We start from the raw sequence: 19758 nt of genomic DNA, 5'->3' as shown, positions 1-19758 counted from the left end.
TTAGCAAACCGAAGTGCTAACAGACAACTGCTGCAAGCACTGCTGACAGAGGAAAGCCTGAGCATTCCTAACTACAAAACTCAGGGACCAAACACAAAAACACGACAACAGAGCATCTAGAGGGGACTTTGCAGACAGCCTCGTCATTCTCACCTATCCCGCAGCCAAACACTAAAACCTCACCAGGGCAGGGACTGAGAACCACTGTCCTTCCTCAGAGCCATCAGCAGCCTGCACAGAACAGCAACTTGCTAAATGAGTAAACCTGACCGGTCAGATGGCCAGGGATGTGCTGGCAGCATTCACAGCATTCTCTCCTCGTAAGGGATGTGTAATGCATTTCTCTGGGGGATGACACTTAAGAAAAACAAAACTGCAACGCGAGCTATTACTGGAAAAATCTTGGATTTACTGAAAGGTCTTCAAAAATTAAATACAACGAAAGCCATCAGCTGCTTTCTGGTCACTGCAAGAGTACGAATCTCCATGAAATTTCTCCCTGGGGAATACACAGGGTCAGTGTAACGGCTCCCAAGTACGTCGCAGGGATAACCCAGTGAACAGCAAACTGCTCTCTGCAGCAGAACAAGAGAACTCCTGCCAAAGGCACAGCTGGGCGTTAACACAAGGCAAAGGACACCCACATCAGAGCTGCCCCCACGCAGGTCAGAAAGACAGTGGTAACAGGCTGAGGGACTGGGGTACAAATCCACGGCCAGATCGCGTGAGATCAAAGCAGCAGGAAGCTGGGAACAGAGGAGGAGCTGCTTCCTTGAGACGCTCAGCTCCCAGAGCGTGGTGCTGGTGAGCACAGAGGCTGCTGAAAGGACTGAAGCCAGGAGTCTGAGTTTCCTACCAGAGCTGGGCCATCACCCAGCGGTTTCCAGCTTGAGGGGAAACCCATGACACAGACCCAAACTGCTGGGTAAGTCCCCACTCGAACTACAGCAGATCCCTGTCAAAACTTCTTCCATCCGACGCTGCAGGCGGCCTCCACGAGCAAGCAGGTGTGCTGGAAGATTTCCTACTCCACCACACAAGGCTGGCTCTGGAGCAATAGCACCCGAAGGCAAAGCATCCACAAATCAAAATAAAAGGGGAAAAAAATGTGTGTGGGGGAAAAGAAAGACAAAGCAACATGCGTTGTTTGACCCCAGTGACTCAAAGAAGTGTAATGTGCCCTACCTCCCTGGGCAAGGAAGTGGCTGCAGCTTGCGGCACTGACCACTAATTCCTCCGTGACCTCTCCCTTCCGCACTCGGGGAGGACAGTGATTAGTGCCACCTCCACAAGAGCAGTCCTAATTACAGCTGATGAGCGCAGTTGTGCTGTGTGCTCACCCGGCAGCCAGGGCTCCCTCTGCTGCACCCCACGGCCAATGCAAGAGGTGCTGCCAGACCCAAGTACGGCCCGCTCTGACCTTTCCAGCTGCTTCCCTCCTGCAGCATTATTCCCGATGCCTATTTTTCCAGCACCTTTCTTCAGTTCACAGCCCCTCAGGCGCTAGTTTCAGCCACCCTCCAGCATCCAGCTGCTTAACTTACAGCTGTAATTTGCTGGATGAGGGAGTAGCCCCACAATGACAAGTTAGTAAATGTGTTTTTCTCAACTTCTCTGTGCACAAGAGACAGAAATAGGATCCATGCAGATCCTGATACCTGCAGGCTATGGTTGGTGCGTGCTCCCCGAGCCCCTTCCCCAGCACCTCCTGCGCTCGCCTCAGATGCAGCATCCTACTGCAGGCTGTGCTGGAGCATCACTCTGCCCTACTGCAGCGCAGGACAGAGGAGCCGAAGGGTTAATGCTCTCCAGAGAGGCTGTGTGTGCATTTCAGTGCTCAGCTCAGCCACTTCGCTTCCTGTTTGGTGCCATGACAGCTAGACGTCCTGGCCCACAGCGTTTCCTCCTCGTGGCTCAGCCCCACGCCTCCCGGGGATCTCCGCAATGCCCACGGCCATGAGGAACACTCACCAGCTCCACCTGCGGACCCAGCCCTTCCAGGATGCGGTGGGCAGCTTCTGCCTTCTTCTGCACGGAGGAAAGGGAAGAGGAAGAAAGACGTTACTTCTACCACTGACTACTACAGCACTACTACCCAGCACCCAAACTCCTTCCCACCCAAACCCACCCACACCTGAAAGAGGACTGCAGGACAGCCCTGCGGGCAGCGAGGTATCATGCATCCAACGCACAGCTCCTGAGCTCCTCCTGGCACTGCAGAGAGCCACCCCAACTGCAAAACCCTTAGGAGCAGCAGAAGAAGCCTCTATCCTCTCCCAGCCCAGCCCTGGAGTTGCAGCACCGTGCAGGATACCTTGACACAGCCTCAGCATGAGCAAGTCAGCACGCACACAGAGATGCCCTTTCCAGGATCCATCACTCGGTGAGCATGTGATCATTAGGTTGGAGCTGCCCTAGGCTCTTCATCTCCACAACTCCCCCCCTCACAGCCCTGCTCTGCCCCCTCCATGCTCCCCATCCCTCACACAGATTAGAGAAAACAGCAACCCATGGGGGCTGCGCGGCGCTTCCTCATCAAACAGGCCTGAAAAGAGACGTGGGTTCACTGCAGCAGGAGGTTAAATAAAAGGTGACGTTCTCAGTAAACAGCCTTCCCTGCAAAGCTGGGCTTTTCAATTGCTGTTACTAACAGTCCAATAAATCCACAGCGCTTTGGGACCGACACGGTACAGCTGGATACCTGGTGGCGAGAGGCCACGGAGATGGATTTTCAGAGGCATTTGTTCCATCACATAGGTCCTTTTTCACATGGGGTAGGGAGAGAGGAAATCCAGGCTGCCTCAAGAGGCTGCAGGAGCAGTGTGGGCAGCTGAGCTTCACAGGATTCACCCGTGGGGAGAGGAGAGGGAAGAGGACAAAAAAACCAACCTTTCTTGAAGCGCATTCAGAGCTTTAACCCAGTAAGCACTACAGCTCTGCAGGATCTGAGAGCTGGGATTTCAGTTGGCAGGAGCTGCAGCAAGCAGGGGATGGGCTGTCACTCATGCTGCTTTCTGGCATATCAGCCCCAGCTCATGGCCGCTGCATTGTGCGAGGAGATGCCCGCCAACCCCGCACAGTGTGAGCTCCTCACTGGGGCTTTGCACACCCACACAGTCTGAGCTGTGAGCGTGCACTTTTGCAAACCTGGCCACGGGACCAGAGGGATGAGTCACTGTGCCCACAGCCAACTGCAGGTCCCCAGTGGCTGCAGAGCCCAGGTGGTGCTGAGACGAGCTGCCAGCTCCTCCCTTACTGCACACCCGACAGGACGCAGTGCTTTCTGCAATTCAGAAGTGACTTCAAGGATGCTACAAGAGACGTGACCATGAGTTTGGCACATTCCCCACGCAGCACAGCGGCACCGTTACCAATGCTCTACACCCTGCTGCGGGGCTCCTATGCAGCTCACGGAGACTCCTGGATGTCACTAGTGCTGTGAGCGGATCAGAAGCATGGCTCAGCCCCACGCTCTGCCCTCTTTGCTGCCGTCCTCCCGAGTGAGCAGCTTTGGGCTCCACACTGGAGCAGTCTGTGCGGCGCAGAGCCCGGGCTGCAACGCGGCGCAGCCACCCAGCGGCCTCACTGCGTGCATGCAGCCCTGTGCTGGCTGCTGGGCCGTGCGCCTGGTGGCAGAAAGCAGGGAGAACATGGGGCTTCCCCAAACAAAAACCAGGAGCCAGGCCGTGAAAAAGCAGCGATGAGCATCGGAAAACATATGGCTCAGGGGCTGGCTTTCCCTGCAGCCCTGGATTTACAGCCGTTGCATTTCCCATGGGGTAATAAACTACCTCAAACTCCCTTGAGCACACAGGGCACAAACAGGTCCCGGCTCCTACAGGTTCCAGCTCTGCTGTCACCAAAGGAGCTCCAAGCAGCGATGGGTTCATGCATAGCTCCAGCTCTGATTCTGAATTCTCCTCCTGGGGCATCAAACTTGTGCACAGGCGTCAACACTCATGTGTGTCTCAAGCTATTCAGTGAGTTGCTCTGTTTGACTTCACGTGAAGAAATTAAGGGAAATAAAAAATTTCAATGCTGTCAAACCCAGCTCAGTGAAGAAACCCAAAGAGCCCGTCCAAAGCTCCCCAGAAGGCACTGCAGAACACTGAATTTTTCCACTGCAGAACTTCAGGCTTCATTAGCAGGAAGAAGCAAAGTCTGCCCTGGGAGCTACCAGACTGAAATATTCATAGCTCCATAGAATCATTAAGGTCAGAAAAGACCACTAAGATCACCGAGTCCAACCATCAACCCAGTCATCCTGCCACAGGGTGCTCACAGCCAGTGCTCAACATTTTGGTCTCTAAGAGCAATAAAACCTGCTGAGCTCAGAGAACACCTGCACAGTGGCACCAGGAAGCTTCACATCATTACAACTGGGCTAAAATTTGGTGCAGGGAAGGATGAGGGCATTAGAACTGCAGCCACGAGTTGATGACACCGGAGGTCTGTGTGTGCAACGTGATTAACTCCAAGAAAAACATGCATATATCCAGCTGCTGTGTTTGCCACGTTTAGACAGCTTAATGAGACAAGCCAGAGGCAAATCACCAAAGGCAGAATGTGTGGCGAATCAAGAAGAATGACATAATTAGTCTTGCATTAACCGACTGTAACGTACACATCTCCAGAACGAAAGAGCAGGAGGGAAAGCTATTCTGAGCACGGTGCATCTCTGTATGTACACAAAGAAACGCCTCTGCCACGAAGGCTGCCCAATTAGCACCTGACACACACGCTAATCGCTGATGCTCCTCGCTGCCTTTATCAGATCAGAGGAGAACCACCCAGAGCTGAGTGGCAGATGTCACCTGCAGGAGGGAACCCCCGTGCCCAGGACACACAGATGGAGAACACACTGCCCCGTGGCCTGGCTCGGGGCGCTCAGCCCAACCTGACAGCAGGCAGTGCCAGCACAGCCCGCTCCTCCTGCACTGTGATCCCTGCCCGACCCTTCCCTGCAGGCATGGCCAGCATGGCTCAGTTCTGCTGCCCTGCTGTGAGGAGCACGCTTAGTGGGTGACCTGCAGAAGGGTACTGGAAGGTTCACCCTACAGCAGCTGAACAACGTGGCCGGCCAGCTATGCCTGCAACCCCTGTTATTTAACAGAAGGGAAAGGATCAGGAAGCAAACATAGCCATTTTTCTGGTGAGATGCAAGAAGCTCCCCACTGGTTTTATAGCCCCTCTGCTGCTCCCCAGCAAGCAGCTAATGACCCCTTTTCCAGATTTGGTATGGAGTCCTGAAATACAGCACGCAGCACAGAGTGTTTGCAGTACAACCAAAGCCCCGGGGCTGAATTTTGCTCCCATTACATCGGAGTGGCTCTGCTCCAGCAGCACAGCAGTGGCACACATACGTCTCAGGTGCAGGCACAGCCTGTGGAGTACATCCACACTCACAGGTGAAGCCCCTGGCACCACAGTTCTGCACTTGTGTTTGGAAGGATGGAGATGTCAGGAGAAGCGCAGCTGAAGCACAAAGGTCAATCAGCCTAAAAAGCATTTGGCTTCCTTTTAAGGAAACATCAGGTCTTCTGCTCCAGTGGAACAGAACGAGGAGGGAAAGAGCAGCATCTCAGTCCATAACATATCACAGCACCAAGAGCCAGGGAGTGGCCGGGATCTCATGGGGGCTCTTCTTAAAGCAAAGTTTAAAAATGGAAGTGAAGGAAACACAGGGTTATTTTGAGAAAGCAGATCTGAAATTAGGAGGCGGCACTTTCTTGGAGTGGTTCCAGCCATCATTCCATCCTGCTCTGCGCCGCTGAACTGTGCTCCCAGCATTATTTATAGCACCCCGTGGGACGCAGGCAGCCGGCGTGCTGGGGGATGTGAGCTCCTACTGGGGATCCCACAGCGACATGGCACAGCCAGCAGTGCAGGGAGCAGCACTGTCGGCCAGCAGCTCTGCACCACATCTTGGGGAGCGGCCGGGCCGCCGTGCCAAGCAAGCAGGCTGAGATGGAGCTTGTCTGGGATGGAATTCAGAAGTGGTGTCACTGAAAACAGCAGAAAAACCTCAGGCGAGACACCACACCCCCAGTGCTCTGCAGGGTGCAGAAAGGCAAACAGTTTGGGAGGATTTAAAAGGAAAATTTGTGTGCTGACCTGCTGGGAGCAGAGTGCAACCTCACAGTGGTGGCAAGAGGTGATGGCCATGGCGTCAGCCACTCAGAAAGAGTGGTGAGCACTGTCATGGGCTGCCCAGGGAGCTGGGGGGGTCACCAGAGGTGTTCTAGAGCCGTGGGAACGTGGCACTGAGGGATGGTCAGTGGGCACGAGGCAGGGGTCCAACAGTTGGACTAGATGCTCTTAGTGGTCTTTTCCAACTTTAATGGTTCTGCGAGGAAAGATTTCCCTCCCAGGACCAGGGGTACCAACCTCTTCTCACCCCCAGAGCCAATCCCCAGCAGTGTGCTGCCCTGCATGGGACAAACCCCCTTCCAAGCTCTCTCCTCACACCCTGTCCGCTCCACTGCAGAGCACTGGCACTGCAGATTCCGGGGACTCCCCACCGTGGCCGTGTGCCACGCAGGTGAGAAATGACTCATTGTAATTAACATGAAAACTGAGGGAAGGGTCCGTGTGCTACCAGCAGGGCCGGCATCCTGTGCGGAGCGTGACAACCCCGGCAGCCCTGCCCTCATCTCTGCCTGGGGCTGCTGCCACGTTCTGTGGGCACTGCTCCCACACTGTGCCCACTGCTGAGGGCAGAACCCACAGACACTGGGTCTGCACGCCGTGGACCACAGTGCCATGCTGAGGCAGGAGAGGTTCAAAGGGACTGAGGCTGTGCTGGGAGGAGTCTGCTCACCCCATCCGAGGAGCAGCCACTGCGCCACGGGGTTTATACTTCTCTTTCATGCTGTACCCAAGTTCTGTGTGCTGCTGGGCTTTATTTCCAGGACCCGAAGATGCAGGACACTGCAGTATCTGGTTTGGATCAGGCTATTTTCTTTGATATCTGAAGAGAAGTGAAAGGATTCCGAACAGCTCCAGGCTGAAGGTTCAAATCTCATCTTTTTTGCAACCTTGCTGTTACGGAGCAGCATTAATAGCACCCGACCCCTAACCTCTCTGTTTTCCCCTGGACTTTTGGGAAGCTCCTCATGCACCAGTGAGCTGCACTGAGGCAATCCCAGGGTAAATATCAGCAGGATCAAAAGCAAAACAAACGAGGCTCTTTCAGCAGTCAAACACAGACTGCCCCGTCCTACCTACCCACATCAACCAGGACTGGAAGAAAAACCTGCACATTTAATGTTCAAAAGGCATTTCACTGATAAGGTTCCGTGCACTGCAGCTCTGTGCTGACAACGCAGGCCCAACTCTTCCCTTTCTCATGTAAATCAGGAGTTCATAGAAAATCAGTTATACAGACACAAAATCGCCATGGGATCTGAGTCACGCTCCGTGGCTCCGAGCAGCCAGCAGCTAGATTGTACTTTGCAATGCTAAAAGCGCTCATTTATTTATTCCCTTATTTATGGATGGGGCATTAATGCTTTATGAGCGCGCAGATGAGGGTAAGCGGATAGCCAGGAACACGCTCCGCACAGACACAACAGCAGCAGGGGGTGGAAAAAGTTCAAACCAACCCTTTGAATTCCGATTTTACAGCATAATGCTGAATTTATAGATAGATAGCTGTGCCCTTTTGAAGGAACATGCACCGAGACAGAAAACGAATTAAAATTTAATCTTATTGATTTCCACCAACTCAATCCCCAGAGCGAGACAGACGGTGCTGCCTGCTTCCCCTGCCTGCACTGCATCAAACCCGGTATTTCGCAGAGCTGACAGCAGAGCAGGGAAGGGCAGCACGGCCCCACGGCACGCAGGGTGCAGAGCTGCTGTGGGTCCCAGCGCCCGGCGGCCCCGTGCTGACGTGGGGACAAGTCACACCGTGTCCTCAGGTGACCTCTCCTTCTGCGAGGGAACAGAGAGCGGCAGAAAGCGCTGTGCTGATGGGGAGCCAGGGTACGAAGGGGCCGTTAGGGAGGATTAACACAAAGGCTGCTCCGGGCACACTGGTACAGCTCAGAGCAGCGCTGCTCTCCTGCCTAATGAGGGACCTGCTAATTGGAATCCAGAGCACGGGATTGTCTTCAAGGCCAGGTATGCTAAAGCAATTCCAAGGAAAGAAGGATGCGAGGAAGCCCATCAGCAACTCAGCAGGATAAAACTACAGCTAAAAATATAGACAGAGGATGTGCCCTGGTCACTCGGCTTTGACATGGAAGGAAGATAAATTCTCTCGATATCATAATGCATCCCAGAGGAGCAAATTAAAGCCCATGAAGAGCCTGTACCACAGCTACCAGCAGAGAGGTGGCAGACCCTGCAGGAATCAGCTTCTCTCCCACAGGGATGGCTCTAAAGGTCACCAACATAGTTTCACTTCAGAGATGCTCGCTATGCAGAGCTGCCAGCCCCAGGCAGCACGTGGGATGCCCGGCACAATCCGGCGTCTGCAGGAGCTCGGCACCATCCTCACATCCTCTGACAACAGAGCACTCCATCGTGGTCACCAGAGCTTTTCCCTCTCCCTCCCTAGCACAATCTGTACAGCCAACTGATTTCTTTCTGGAAATCAATTACTTGCCCAGCAGAGCGCAGCAGGAGGGGCTGCAAGTCGGGCTCTCACATTGATGCTCTCTGATGCTGAGGAACACAGTAAGAGGGCTGGAGGTGGGACAGGCAGCACGATGGGGTTCTCAGACCAGCAGCGCCAGCCCACGGCCCAGCGCTCAGCCGTCCCAGCACGGTGGGGAGGAAACGTACAGACCTCCCTGATGAAGCAGGGCTAAAATTAGAAACCATTCACCCCTGAAAAGCCACAGCTATGGCCAAAAGGAAAGTAGGTCACAGAACGGCTGGCTAACTCGATTTTCCGGCATTCCTAGCTGCTCTGTCCTCACATAACCTCCTCTCCTCCGTGCACGGCGCTCGCTCCCTCCTTCGTGCCGCGCTCAGCACGGGGCTGGGAACAGGTCGGCACCCTGTGCCGGGCAGCAGCTCAGCACCAAAGGTGTGGAACCAGGGCCCTTCAGCTGCTCCACCAAGAGAGCTGCCCAGCTGAGAGCTGAGGCTCCCCTCAGGGGACAGCAATACCGCGAGCCGCGCTGCCTGCACTCCTCCGCACAGCCACCCACCAGCCCGCACTGCGAGCTGCGGACAAGGACACAGCAGGGCCTCTGCATGCTCTGCAGCCATGAACAGATCGTGTCTTCCCCAAAGGAGGAACTCTGCCGCCACCCGCCGTGGTTTCTGCCAGGCAGAAGAGAAGGGCTGCTCGGCCTGAGCCCGCTGCCCGCAGACAGCTTGCTGACACGCTGCTCTCGGGGAGGAATCTTCACTCATCCAGAGACCACAAAGAGAGGCGGAAGGGATTCAGAGAGACAAGAGGGCAAGCGTGGCCCTGCTGCTGGGCAGGACCGAGCAGAGGGGGCACAGTAAGACATGAGCCCAGCAGGATTGTGCTCTGAGCCAGCTCCTGCTAACAGCAACTGCTGCAATGCAGCTCGTCAGAGACGCAGCCTCTGAAGATCACCTTTCCTCCCCTGCCTCACCAACACCTGCTTCTTCCCCTCATCATGTGGACCACAGCATCCAGGGAGGATGAGGTCAATGGAATAAGAACGAAAATATCTGAGGTCTCCTTTTGCGAACCCAACCCTTGCATGGCAGTCAGAAGCTGCCTAGCCCAAGGCTCCCGGGCAGGATGCCTGGCCACGCTGTGAGGCAGAAGGGCTCCAAGGCCCGGCTCTGCAGGGCCAGCCCAGCTCTGCTGTGTGCTCACACCTCAACTGTGCTGCTCTCAGCTTGCTTCCTACTGCTAACGGAGAGAGGCAGACGGGAAAAGTACAACCAGCAAAACGGCACTGCCTGTGAGCACAGAGTATGTGATTTATTTTTCTTTTCTTTTAGCGTCAGGCACCTGGATTTCTGCAGCTCCCAGTGAAATCTCAGGCTTTGCAATTCAAAATAATTAGCGACTGGTAGTTTTCCTTTTATGCAAAATCATCCTTTTTATCCAACACCTAAATGAAAATGAATGTGCTTGATTATCTTCCAAAGGGCCCAATTTTCCAGCATCCCTCCAAAGCACATAGCAAAATTCACATCTCCTCAGGCTGCTGTTGCAGGCGATGGCTGAGCACAACAAACGAGCGGTCAAGGCAGAGATCCAAACGCAGTGATGCCAGCATGACCTTTGCTAATGCCATTTCCAGCATCAAATACCCACAAATGCACATCCTTTCTGCAACAGCCCCACGGCCCAGGGGCAGCCAGGAGGGCTCGTAGCTGGCTGCCAGTATTGGAGCAGCACGGACGTCCCCCTCCACCTGTGCAGCCCACCAAGCCAAAGCCCATCATTAAAGGCAATTTTCTACCAGTTCACTCCAGGGGAGAAGATAAAGCAAGCTGTTTAACAGGCAGGGCTCCAATGCTTCCAATCTAACACATACTGCAGGAAACCCTACAAAAGCAGGTTCTCACATGGCACTTAATCCACAGAGCAGAGAGAGCACCCCAGGGCTCAGCCCTCCATCATCACTGCTCTGGACAGAACTCCATCCATCACATCTGCCCACAGCCTTCACCAAGGAACTCGCCCAGGGCAATCCCCATCTGCCCCACACCAGACCCTCCCAGCCCAGGCCAGGATGACACAGCACAACCACACATCTGAATTTCCATCGTTTCCAGACTCACCCTGTTCTCGTCGTAGATGATCTGCACCAAGCTGCGATGTTTGGATTCGATAGGAGGGGGGGAGATGGGTTTTTCAGGCTCTGGTGGTTTGGCTGCTTCTTCCTCCAACTGTTGCTGTGGAAGGAAAGGGGGGAGGAGAGTGAGTCACAGCGAGAAACGCTGCCATCCCCGTCCACACGAGACTCTCTGCAGTACCATGACCAATACAGAAAGCTTACTGGGAGCCACCATGGGCAGCTTTAGAGACAGGGAGAGGAAGGAGAGCTGCCGACAGATGCACAATGCTGTCCCAGCTCAGGCAGCCTGTCCTCGACCGTGGACAACAGGACCAGCCTTGAGCAGGCCTCCTGGAGAGCCTTGTGGCTGGGAATAACGGCTTTATTAGAAACCCTAGAGGGGAACCACAGCTCCTGCCTGCCTTTGGAGCTGCTGCCTGCAAGGGGAGCTGCAGAAGAACAATGGATGGAGCAAGGCTGCTCTCCATCACAGGTTTTATCTTCTGGTGCTGTGTCTGGAGGAGATGCCCTGGGATGACCGGTCTCTATAGGACACTCATCCAGCGCTTTGCTCTAGCTGAGAGCAACACTTGGGCTGTAGGATACAGTCCAAGAAAACACTTAAGCAACAGCTCAAAGCTGCCAACAACCATCAGCCCCCCTGGTACCCCCTGCACCTTCACTGCTCCCGCATCACAGTGCTCTCAGGTTGCTGAGGACACTCCATCACACCCTGCTCCTGAACCAGGAGCTCTGAGCACTCGGAAGGGATTCCCACTGAGGCATCCGTCAATCCTCCCCTCCTCTGGGGGAAAATATTTGGGTAAAAATGCCAAACTTGGCTGCATTGTTCTGGAAACCCACAAAAATCCTGCAAAGTGGTCGGGTCTGCTGTAATTGATTTCAGACAAGAGGATTTGATGGCATATCAGGAAATGAAAGTTTGCCAGTAAGTGGAGGCTCATTAAAAGCAGCTCGTTAAGAGAAAAAAATACAAATCTAATTATAGCTGAAATACAGTAGAGAATTAGACTGCTCTCTGTGGTGTAACATGGTACAGTTATTAAAGGGCCAGATGCTGGAGGCTATGGATGCAGATACTCTGTGGGCACCAGCACCCACTGGAACAGCAAACCTGACCTCAGCAGGTCCAGCACACTACAGCTACCCCTGGGAGCTGTGGGAAATGGCAAAGTGAAATAGGTCAAGGTTCTCAGACACGAACAAAATGGATTTCTTAAAGGTCTGCCACAAAAGCTAGGCTGGAACTGTGACCTTTACAGGGAGAGTAGAGGGATGGGAAATGAGACCTGACAGCTCCACACTCACTCCCTCCCTACCCTCAGTGGTAACTGCCCTGAAGTCCCCTTCTCTCCCCAAAACCAGGAGCAGCAATAACAAAAGGACACAAAACGTCATCGTTAGCTGTGCACAAAAGTGCACCCAGCGTGGCAAGCCAGAGTGGGCACTGCAACGTTCCCTAACCCAGCAGGGAGGAGAGGGCCTCCAGCCACCATGTGTTACTGCAAACTACCTCCAAAGAGCCCATGGGAGAGCTGGTGGGAGCCCTGCAGGACACCGAAGCCCCTCAGCTCCCCAGCCCAGCAGGGCTCAGCTGCACCTCCATCACCAGGTGGGAGTGTTGTACTCCAGCAGCCGTCAGCAGAGCTCAGCTCCACGGAGCCGCAGGCACCGCTGCGAAGAAAAGCCCGGCGGTTTATTTCTTGTTAAGATCCCCAGTACTGCTGCCAGGAATAAATGCATAGAGATTATCTTTCCCTGTCAGAAAGGGGGAGAACAAACTCAATGAGAGATTGAAGCACATATGGCACATGAATGAGCAGGGGATGGCTGATCAGAGCAGCCTTCTGCCAGGGGTGCGCAGGATTTGGGGAGGGTTTCTCAGCTTGCTCAAGCCTCATCCTTCTCAAAACCCCTCCTGTTAGCAATGCCGGGCAGAGCCTTCACTGCCATTTTTGGAACAACTGAGCAGAGAGGGATGGTGGGGTGCTGTATTTTTTTTCTGCGCTGCCTTTCCTTACAAGTGCATTTAATTACCCTGAGAAGGCCTCCCAAAGACAGAGGGGAAACGCATTAGGAAATTACAGCTGTGCACAATCTCTCCCCTGCTCTGGGAGGAGTGGGATCTGTTACAGGCTGATCACTTCCCCTCCCTCGCTTTCCTCCAGCACTGACAGCTCAGACGTGCAGACGGACAAAGCGATCCTGCAGAACCTCAGGCAGGACCCCCTGCCTGGCACCATGCTCTCCTGGGGAGCAGACAGCAGCCACGCTGTGCAGACATTTGCACTGGGTGTACCAAATGGGTTTGCTACCACATGCCAAAATAAAAAAGTGGAGGGGATGACTGCCAGCAACCACTTTCACCTTCTTCCCCACTCATCAGAGCGTCTTTGTGGAGAGGAAGAATTGTAAAACTTGTTCAGAGGGAAGAAATCAACCAAGCAAGCAGCCAACAATAAAAATCTATTTCCTTATGGAAAGACAGTTTGATTTTAATGGCGAGGAGCATATGCTGCTCCCATCAGCTTCAACAGCAGCTCATCAGCATCTCTGAAATAAGCCTGAGGTCCTGCAGGTTCCAAGCATGCTGCCCTCCCTGGAAGCCCCTCGCATCACCAGCAATGGGAAATGATCAATTTGCACGTCCTTTCTCAATGTGAGTTGAAAGCATAGATCACGGTCCCCTCTGCTTCCACTGACCCAGCACATCCTCAAGGAGCTGCACTCATCCCCATTTCCCACACAGTGTGACAACCCGAGCACACATTCACCCCATTCAGAAATTCTTTACACGAGCATCTCTGGGGAGGCAGTTTGGGATTAGCAGCCCTCAAGAGACCAGAAATTTGCCACAAGCAAAGGGAAAAACCACTGGCAATAGAGACGCAGAAGTGATTTGCTTTAGGAAGTAAAAGCTCTTAAGTCTGTGGGTTTTTCACAGGCATCTCCCAAGGTTTTATCATATTAATCTCCTAATGGGTTTATGGTAATTGTATACGTGGCTACAATAAGGCAGGTGATCCTTCAGCTGGGGCATGCTCTCATGCAAGGGAAGGCAGACCACACAAGACTGTCAGCACAGCAGCCGTGCCCCACGCCATGACAAGAACACGGCTGCAGCCCACCCTGGTGGCAAAGGCACGGCCACTTCCCCTCTGTGGACATACACGGGAAGGGACAGGGCATCAGCCAGCAAGAAGCAGCACAGACACGAGCTGCCCTGCAGAGCCCAGCCTCCTACCTGCTTCTTCTTCAGCTTGGAGATCTGCTGCTCCACCATGGTGATCTCGCGGTCCACGCGGTCCATGTTCTGGATGAGCTCCTCCTTGGACAGCCGGGCCGGCAGCAGGTCCAGCTCAGCCTCGGGGTGCGCGGGGCTGACAGGAGACACGGGCTCCAGCTTGCCAGGCAGGCCGCGGTCCTGGGGAGCACAAAAGCTGCCGGTCAGCTGTGCTGGGAGGCTCAGGATCGTCCTCTCAGCCTCTGATGCGAGCTCCCTGGCCCGCTCCCAGCCCTTTAAGACACACACACCCCTCAGAGAACCTGCGTGGCTAAGCAGCACCAGTCGCCATCAGCACCCTGCGCTGTGACCTTCAGCATTCCAAGAGAGCACTGGGTTACTCTCCTGGACGCCCTGCAGCAGCATGTCCCACTCCTGGCACCTTCAGTGAGCCCACATCACCATGGAACCAAACCCACCCACAAAAGGTATCCTTCCAACCCCATTAAAAACCTGGCAGAGTGAGGGGAGCCCGAGTGCAGGTGACATCCTTCCAGAGATGAAGACCACGGGGATAGGTGAGATCAGCTTAGATAAACAGAACTGATGGAAAACGGCTTTTTGCAGATTCCAGGTAAAGAAGCTCTCAGATGAACAGAAGAAGATGGGATGGCAAAACCTTTGTGGTCACTGCAGAGGGCAGCTCTCACTTCCCTTTGCTCCCAGTTCACAGCAAATCGACACCCTTGCTGACAGCACCGTGCCAGTACTCCACGAGCATCCCAGAGCCACAGCATCTCCTCTGCACATCACCCTTCACTGACAAACTCCCAATTATCCAGAAGCCCAACTCCTGCAAACATGAGCTGCGTGCTCAGGTGGGCTCACGTAGCACTGATAAACACAAGGCTCAAGGGGAGCCAGCACAACCCACCCCATGGCACCATGCTCCAAGCTGGCAGCCACCCATTACCTCAATTAGAGGTTTATCTGTTCATTTGCTCATAGTGAGCGGATGGATTTTTTTTCCCCTGGGGGGCAGGAGGTGGGGAAGAGGAGCTGCAGTTGGGTCCATAACCTTAAACCACAATCAGGCTGCACACAGCACCCTGCAGCTGCTCCGAGGGGAGGGACAGGGAAAGCAAACAAGTGAAGAAGTTTGCGCAGCCTCACTACCTCAGTCCCAGCACAGGGACAAAGCCCACATTGTTCTGCACCTCCTGACCACGGCTGCAGGTTGCACACCCAGCCAAGTCTGGTTGGCCCCTGTGCAGGAGGATGACACGATGCCCTCGGTGACACCAAGATGGCAGAGACCCCCGTTTGCTCTCCAGCTGGAGCTTTACAGAGCAGATTCTGTCTTGCTTTACTTCCCCAGGATCAGACAGCAAACCTGGTCGCTCTGCTGCAGCAGGAAGGTGTCTTTTCCACAGGTGGGCTGTCGGCTGTTCTGTTCCATTTTAAGTCAATACCAGCAGGACAGCCACAAGAAGCAAAAGACAAATGAGCTGCTTGTATAATCTAGTTCAAATTAGGGAATAGGAACAGAAAGCAGCCGTGGCTTGGAGCTGGGTGCATTTTTCTAAAGGACAGAAGGCTGCCTGCCAAAAACAGAGAGAAAGGCTTCTGACTGGGCACAGCAAACAAAAGGTGCTCTCTCATCCCTGCCAGTGCGCAAGAGAGGGCATCTTTACACTGCTGCTTGGCATAACCCCTTTAGAAACCTGCTTTCTGATAAATAGGTATCATTTTACACTGCAGAGCCTGTAGCGAAATAGTAGCAAAGCTGAGTAAGGCAAACAATTGCAAGTTACAGCACAGACCCCATTATCATAATTCATTATGAGCTGATGACAGCAAGAAATAAAGGCAATATCCCCAGACCTCAAGTAACTGGTCACTGTCACTTCACAAGCCCCTCTTCAAATAAAGGAAGGGATGAGCAGCAAAGAAAGGAAAACACAAAACTGAAGGCAAAAAAATCTCACCCAGGCAAATGTGGAGCCCAAAGCGCAGGGCTGTGACTCACACAAGGCAAGGAGAAGCCCTTCTTCCACAACACAGAGCTGTCAGAGCAGAGGTCTGTGAGGAGCAGGTTGGGTCCCAGGTGGCACCGCATGGGTCCCACTGCAGGGCTCCCCATGAGGAGGGAACCCCTCTCCCCCAGGGCACAGTGACACAGATTCTGGGACAAGCCAGGAAAGAGAAGCGGTTTGAGCCCATCACGCAGGGCTCGCTGCCTGCCGTGAAGCCTCTGCTGCCCAGGGCGGCAGGAGGAAAGCTGGGGAACCCAAATGGCTTCAGCACAGCTGGCTGGCACGGTGCAAACCGGAGCTGTGCAAGGAGTGACCCAGGGTATCCCCTGCTCGCACTGCCGCTGGTGCTCTGCTTCCCTGCTCCAAATGTCCCCCAGCAATGCCAGCACTTCAGACAGCGTCGCACCCACGCTCTAAACAAGCACAGTGTGAAACAAAATTCTTCTTATTAACGTGAAGTCACAAGACTCTGAAACCAGCACGAGCCAGGAGAGCTGGAATAGATCTGCTGGAGGAAAGAAAGCAATTACTGCATTACTCAAGTTGATATTTTCTCAGTAATTATACTGTTTTTGTGCGATTTGTTTTTATACATGGCTAACAGCTACTGTAGTTCCTGTTCATCCCCGGCCTTATTATGATGTGATCTGTATGATAACAAGGGCGGGTGAGGGGGGCAGGCACTGCTGCAGGAGGAGAGCTGGCGCTGAGGAAAACAGTGGGGCAGAGACCCAAAGAAGGAACGGCCTCCCCTGGCAGCAGCCCAGCACGTGCTCAGGGAATTCAGGGCACTGGAGAAGGAGGAGCTGCCTGAAGACAAAGTATTTTTTTTTTTAATGTTTTGTTGTTTTTTCTACTCTTTAAATAAATATGACTTTATGAGAAGGCGTACAAAATTCCTTTCCCCTGTAACTCAGCTGAATTCCACCGAGCCAGGGCAGAAAATATCCCAACGATTCTGAAGCTCTCACGAAAGTAGGTCAAAAAACTTCCCCAGTGTTTCAACAGCTTGAAGCAATTGAGTTGCAAAAGCAAGAACAAATGCTGGCCCTCCCTCCCCACCTCTCCAGCAGATTTTGGAGGGCGTAAAACCTCTCCAGTTGGTGTTACAGTTACATGCACTAACCAAAGCTCAGTATCTGCTCTTGCAAAACTTGTCTGAGCTCAAAAAAAAGCCATTCTGCAGCACAACATGTAGCAGATACTGCCTGCGGGCTGCAGGATCATTACAGCAGTGTGCCTTGGGCATGGAGAGGCCGCGAGGAGCAGGGCAGACCTGGAAAGCCTTGCTCTGCCGGGGCTGACCAAAGGCATTGCACCGACAGATGGATGCCGTGCCTTCCATCGCTGCCTGGCGTTTCCATGTTCCGGATAATAATTGGGCTGAACTCGGATCGTCTCCTTGTTACCAAGAGGAGCTCATCCACCTCTCGTTAAGGAATGCCCAATGCCTCCCTTTCTCCCAGCAGCTCCACCAGCACAGCGCCACGGGACTGCCCAGCTGCAGGCAGTGCTGTGCCAGCCGTACCTCTCACTGCCTCCGAGAGAAGGACGAAGTAAAGCAGCCAACACCTGCAGCTGAGGGCTGAGCCGGGTACCCAGCAGGGGAGTGGAATACAAGTGTGAGTTGAGGAATGCCAAGAAGAAATGTTGGGGATGATTTCAAGAAGCAGGGCTCACCCAGTCACGGGGGACAAGGTGGGGTTTGGCTCCTTGCTTTCCAAAATAAGCACCAATGCAAACCCACACACAGGAAAAGCCCCGTGGACGAAGCCCTGCAGCAACAGAAAACTCCCATGGAAACCCAGAGCCACCCCACCTCCTGCATACACAGAGCCCGGGCCGGATGAGCACACATCAGGTTGTGAGGGCAAAGGAGCGGCAGCCCAGCGCACCGCGGCACGGCAGGGAACGGAAGCACGAGGGAATGTGAGAGCCCTGGGCTGCTCCTGCAGCACCGCGGGCTGTGAAACCGCCTCCAATCACACCCAGCACCCACAGCCAGGCTCACTGCCACCCTGCTTCCACAGAACCGGCTTCACAGGAACCGCTCAGCAACGCCTGCCACAGACTTCCTCGGAAGCGGGACGCGGTGACACAGCCCTGTGTGGCTGCCACCCAGAGGACAAGGCAGGGGAAGATGCACCTCCAGCTTCTTTCTGCAGCAGCAGCCACCCTCATCGCACCACCACACACAGCATGCAGCCGTTGGGGTCAGCCCCGATCCCTGCAGGTGCATTCCTTCTGATGCAGTTTTGTGCTGCTGGTACAGTCCCTGGAAACCTGCAGTGTCCACACCAGTCCTCAGGATGCTAAGAGAAGCCCTCGAGCCCTGTACGCCACACCAGAGCTCAGCTCTTCTAAGAAGGGCTTTGCCAAATTCCCTGCTTTGTGCCATCCCACAAAGCGTATAGCTGTGCATCACTCCTGCCAGGCAACCGCGTCCTCTTAGAACTGCCCTCCAGGAGGCACTGAACAAAACACACTCCTCACACCACCGGGCACAAAGCACACAGGCCACACGCTGGAAGGCCGTGCGCTGCAGCACGGGGCCGGATGGTGGGCCGGGCTCAGTGTGCCCGTGCTCCTGCAGGAGCTGGGATGCAAAGCACCGTGGGGGTGGCTCTGCTCGTCCTCCTCCGTGTGCTCGGGGTGACCCCGGCTCAGAGGGCAGCGGGCCCACCAGGTGCAGCCTCCAGCCCGGGGATGGCAAACCCACGATGCCAGCTTCTGGAAACAGCGCTCATTGAAAAGTAAAAAACTGAGGGGAAATGAGAAGACAAAAGCCCTTCTCAGCCCGGTGTTATCAAGCAGAGGAAATGAGACTTCTAAAGCTCCCATTCAGAGAGGAGTGGGGGGGAGAGAAATCCCACTCCAGACGCACTTGAGCGAACAGCTTTTGAAATGGAAATGTCGCTCTTCAGAAACATTTAAATTTCCTCCTATTGCCGGGGAGGAGGAAGGACGCAGGAGAGCGAGCAGGGACTCCTCAGCCATGCAAATTCCTGCGGGGTCCATTCAGGCAGCAGAGCAGGGATTTGTCGGGGAGTTAATCAGGGCGGCACACGGCGCTGCCGTCGGGAAGCTGCCTTGAAGGGCATCCGATTTAGAGAGACGGGAATGAATGAATGAAGACAGCTCTATTTAATCACTCCAAGTGAGATATACTTCAAGGCTGCCCGGCTCGTGCTCCTTTCCGCCATTCTCCCCTGTGCAACGACCGCCCAAGCTGCCTTACTCCAGATGCAGGAGACTGGGCTGCTGAGGAGACAGAAACGTTGTCCAGAGGAGCTGCGGAGCCCAGCCCTGGAGGTGCCCGAGGCCACGGATGGGCCCTGGGCAGCTTGAGCTGGGGGGCACCCGGCCACCGCAGGGCTTGGGGCTGGGTCAGCTTTAAGGTCCCCTCCAACCCAACCACTCTATGTAAGATGGAAAGGGACACCCAAGAGACCTCTGATGGTAACTGCAGAACCTGAGGCGTGCTGCAGGACCAGCCTGTTTGCTGGAGCCATAGCATCCAGCCAGGCAGCCAGTGCCCTGGAGGTGACCAGGAACGGGCTGGGCTGGTGGGCACAGCTGCTCCTCAAACCATGCAGCCTCTCTGAACAACACCAGCAGCTGCTGCTCCCACTGCTGCCCCGAGCTCCCCTCACCAACCACACACTGCCTTTCCTTGCGGGGAATGGGGTTGTTTAACGGATACTCTCCAGGGATTTCTGATCTACCACTCATTCACCAAGTGGCAAGCTGAGTCTGC

General features: G+C 54.4%; 1 protein-coding gene across 15 annotated transcripts in view; it reads right to left on the bottom strand.

The window, feature by feature from the left end:
* Window positions 1-19758, bottom strand: part of NCOR2 (nuclear receptor corepressor 2) — a 164737-nt gene that overhangs the window by 73750 nt on the left and 71229 nt on the right. For all 15 annotated transcript variants that reach the window (XM_085238686.1, XM_085238685.1, XM_085238690.1 and 12 more), the window contains exons 5-7: window positions 13987-14166; window positions 10726-10839; window positions 1972-2028 (exon numbers count right to left, since the gene is read on the bottom strand). In XM_085238686.1, coding sequence (XP_085094812.1) covers window positions 1972-2028; window positions 10726-10839; window positions 13987-14166 — 351 coding nt within the window. The remainder of the gene's footprint in view (window positions 1-1971; window positions 2029-10725; window positions 10840-13986; window positions 14167-19758) is intronic.

This window comes from Meleagris gallopavo, chromosome 17, assembly GCF_905368555.1.
Source record: "Meleagris gallopavo chromosome 17, MGAL_WU_HG_1.1, whole genome shotgun sequence".
Lineage (NCBI taxonomy): Eukaryota > Metazoa > Chordata > Aves > Galliformes > Phasianidae > Meleagris > Meleagris gallopavo.
The sequence above is the reverse complement of the archived record's forward strand: the minus strand, read 5'-3'. Positions and strand labels throughout refer to the sequence as shown.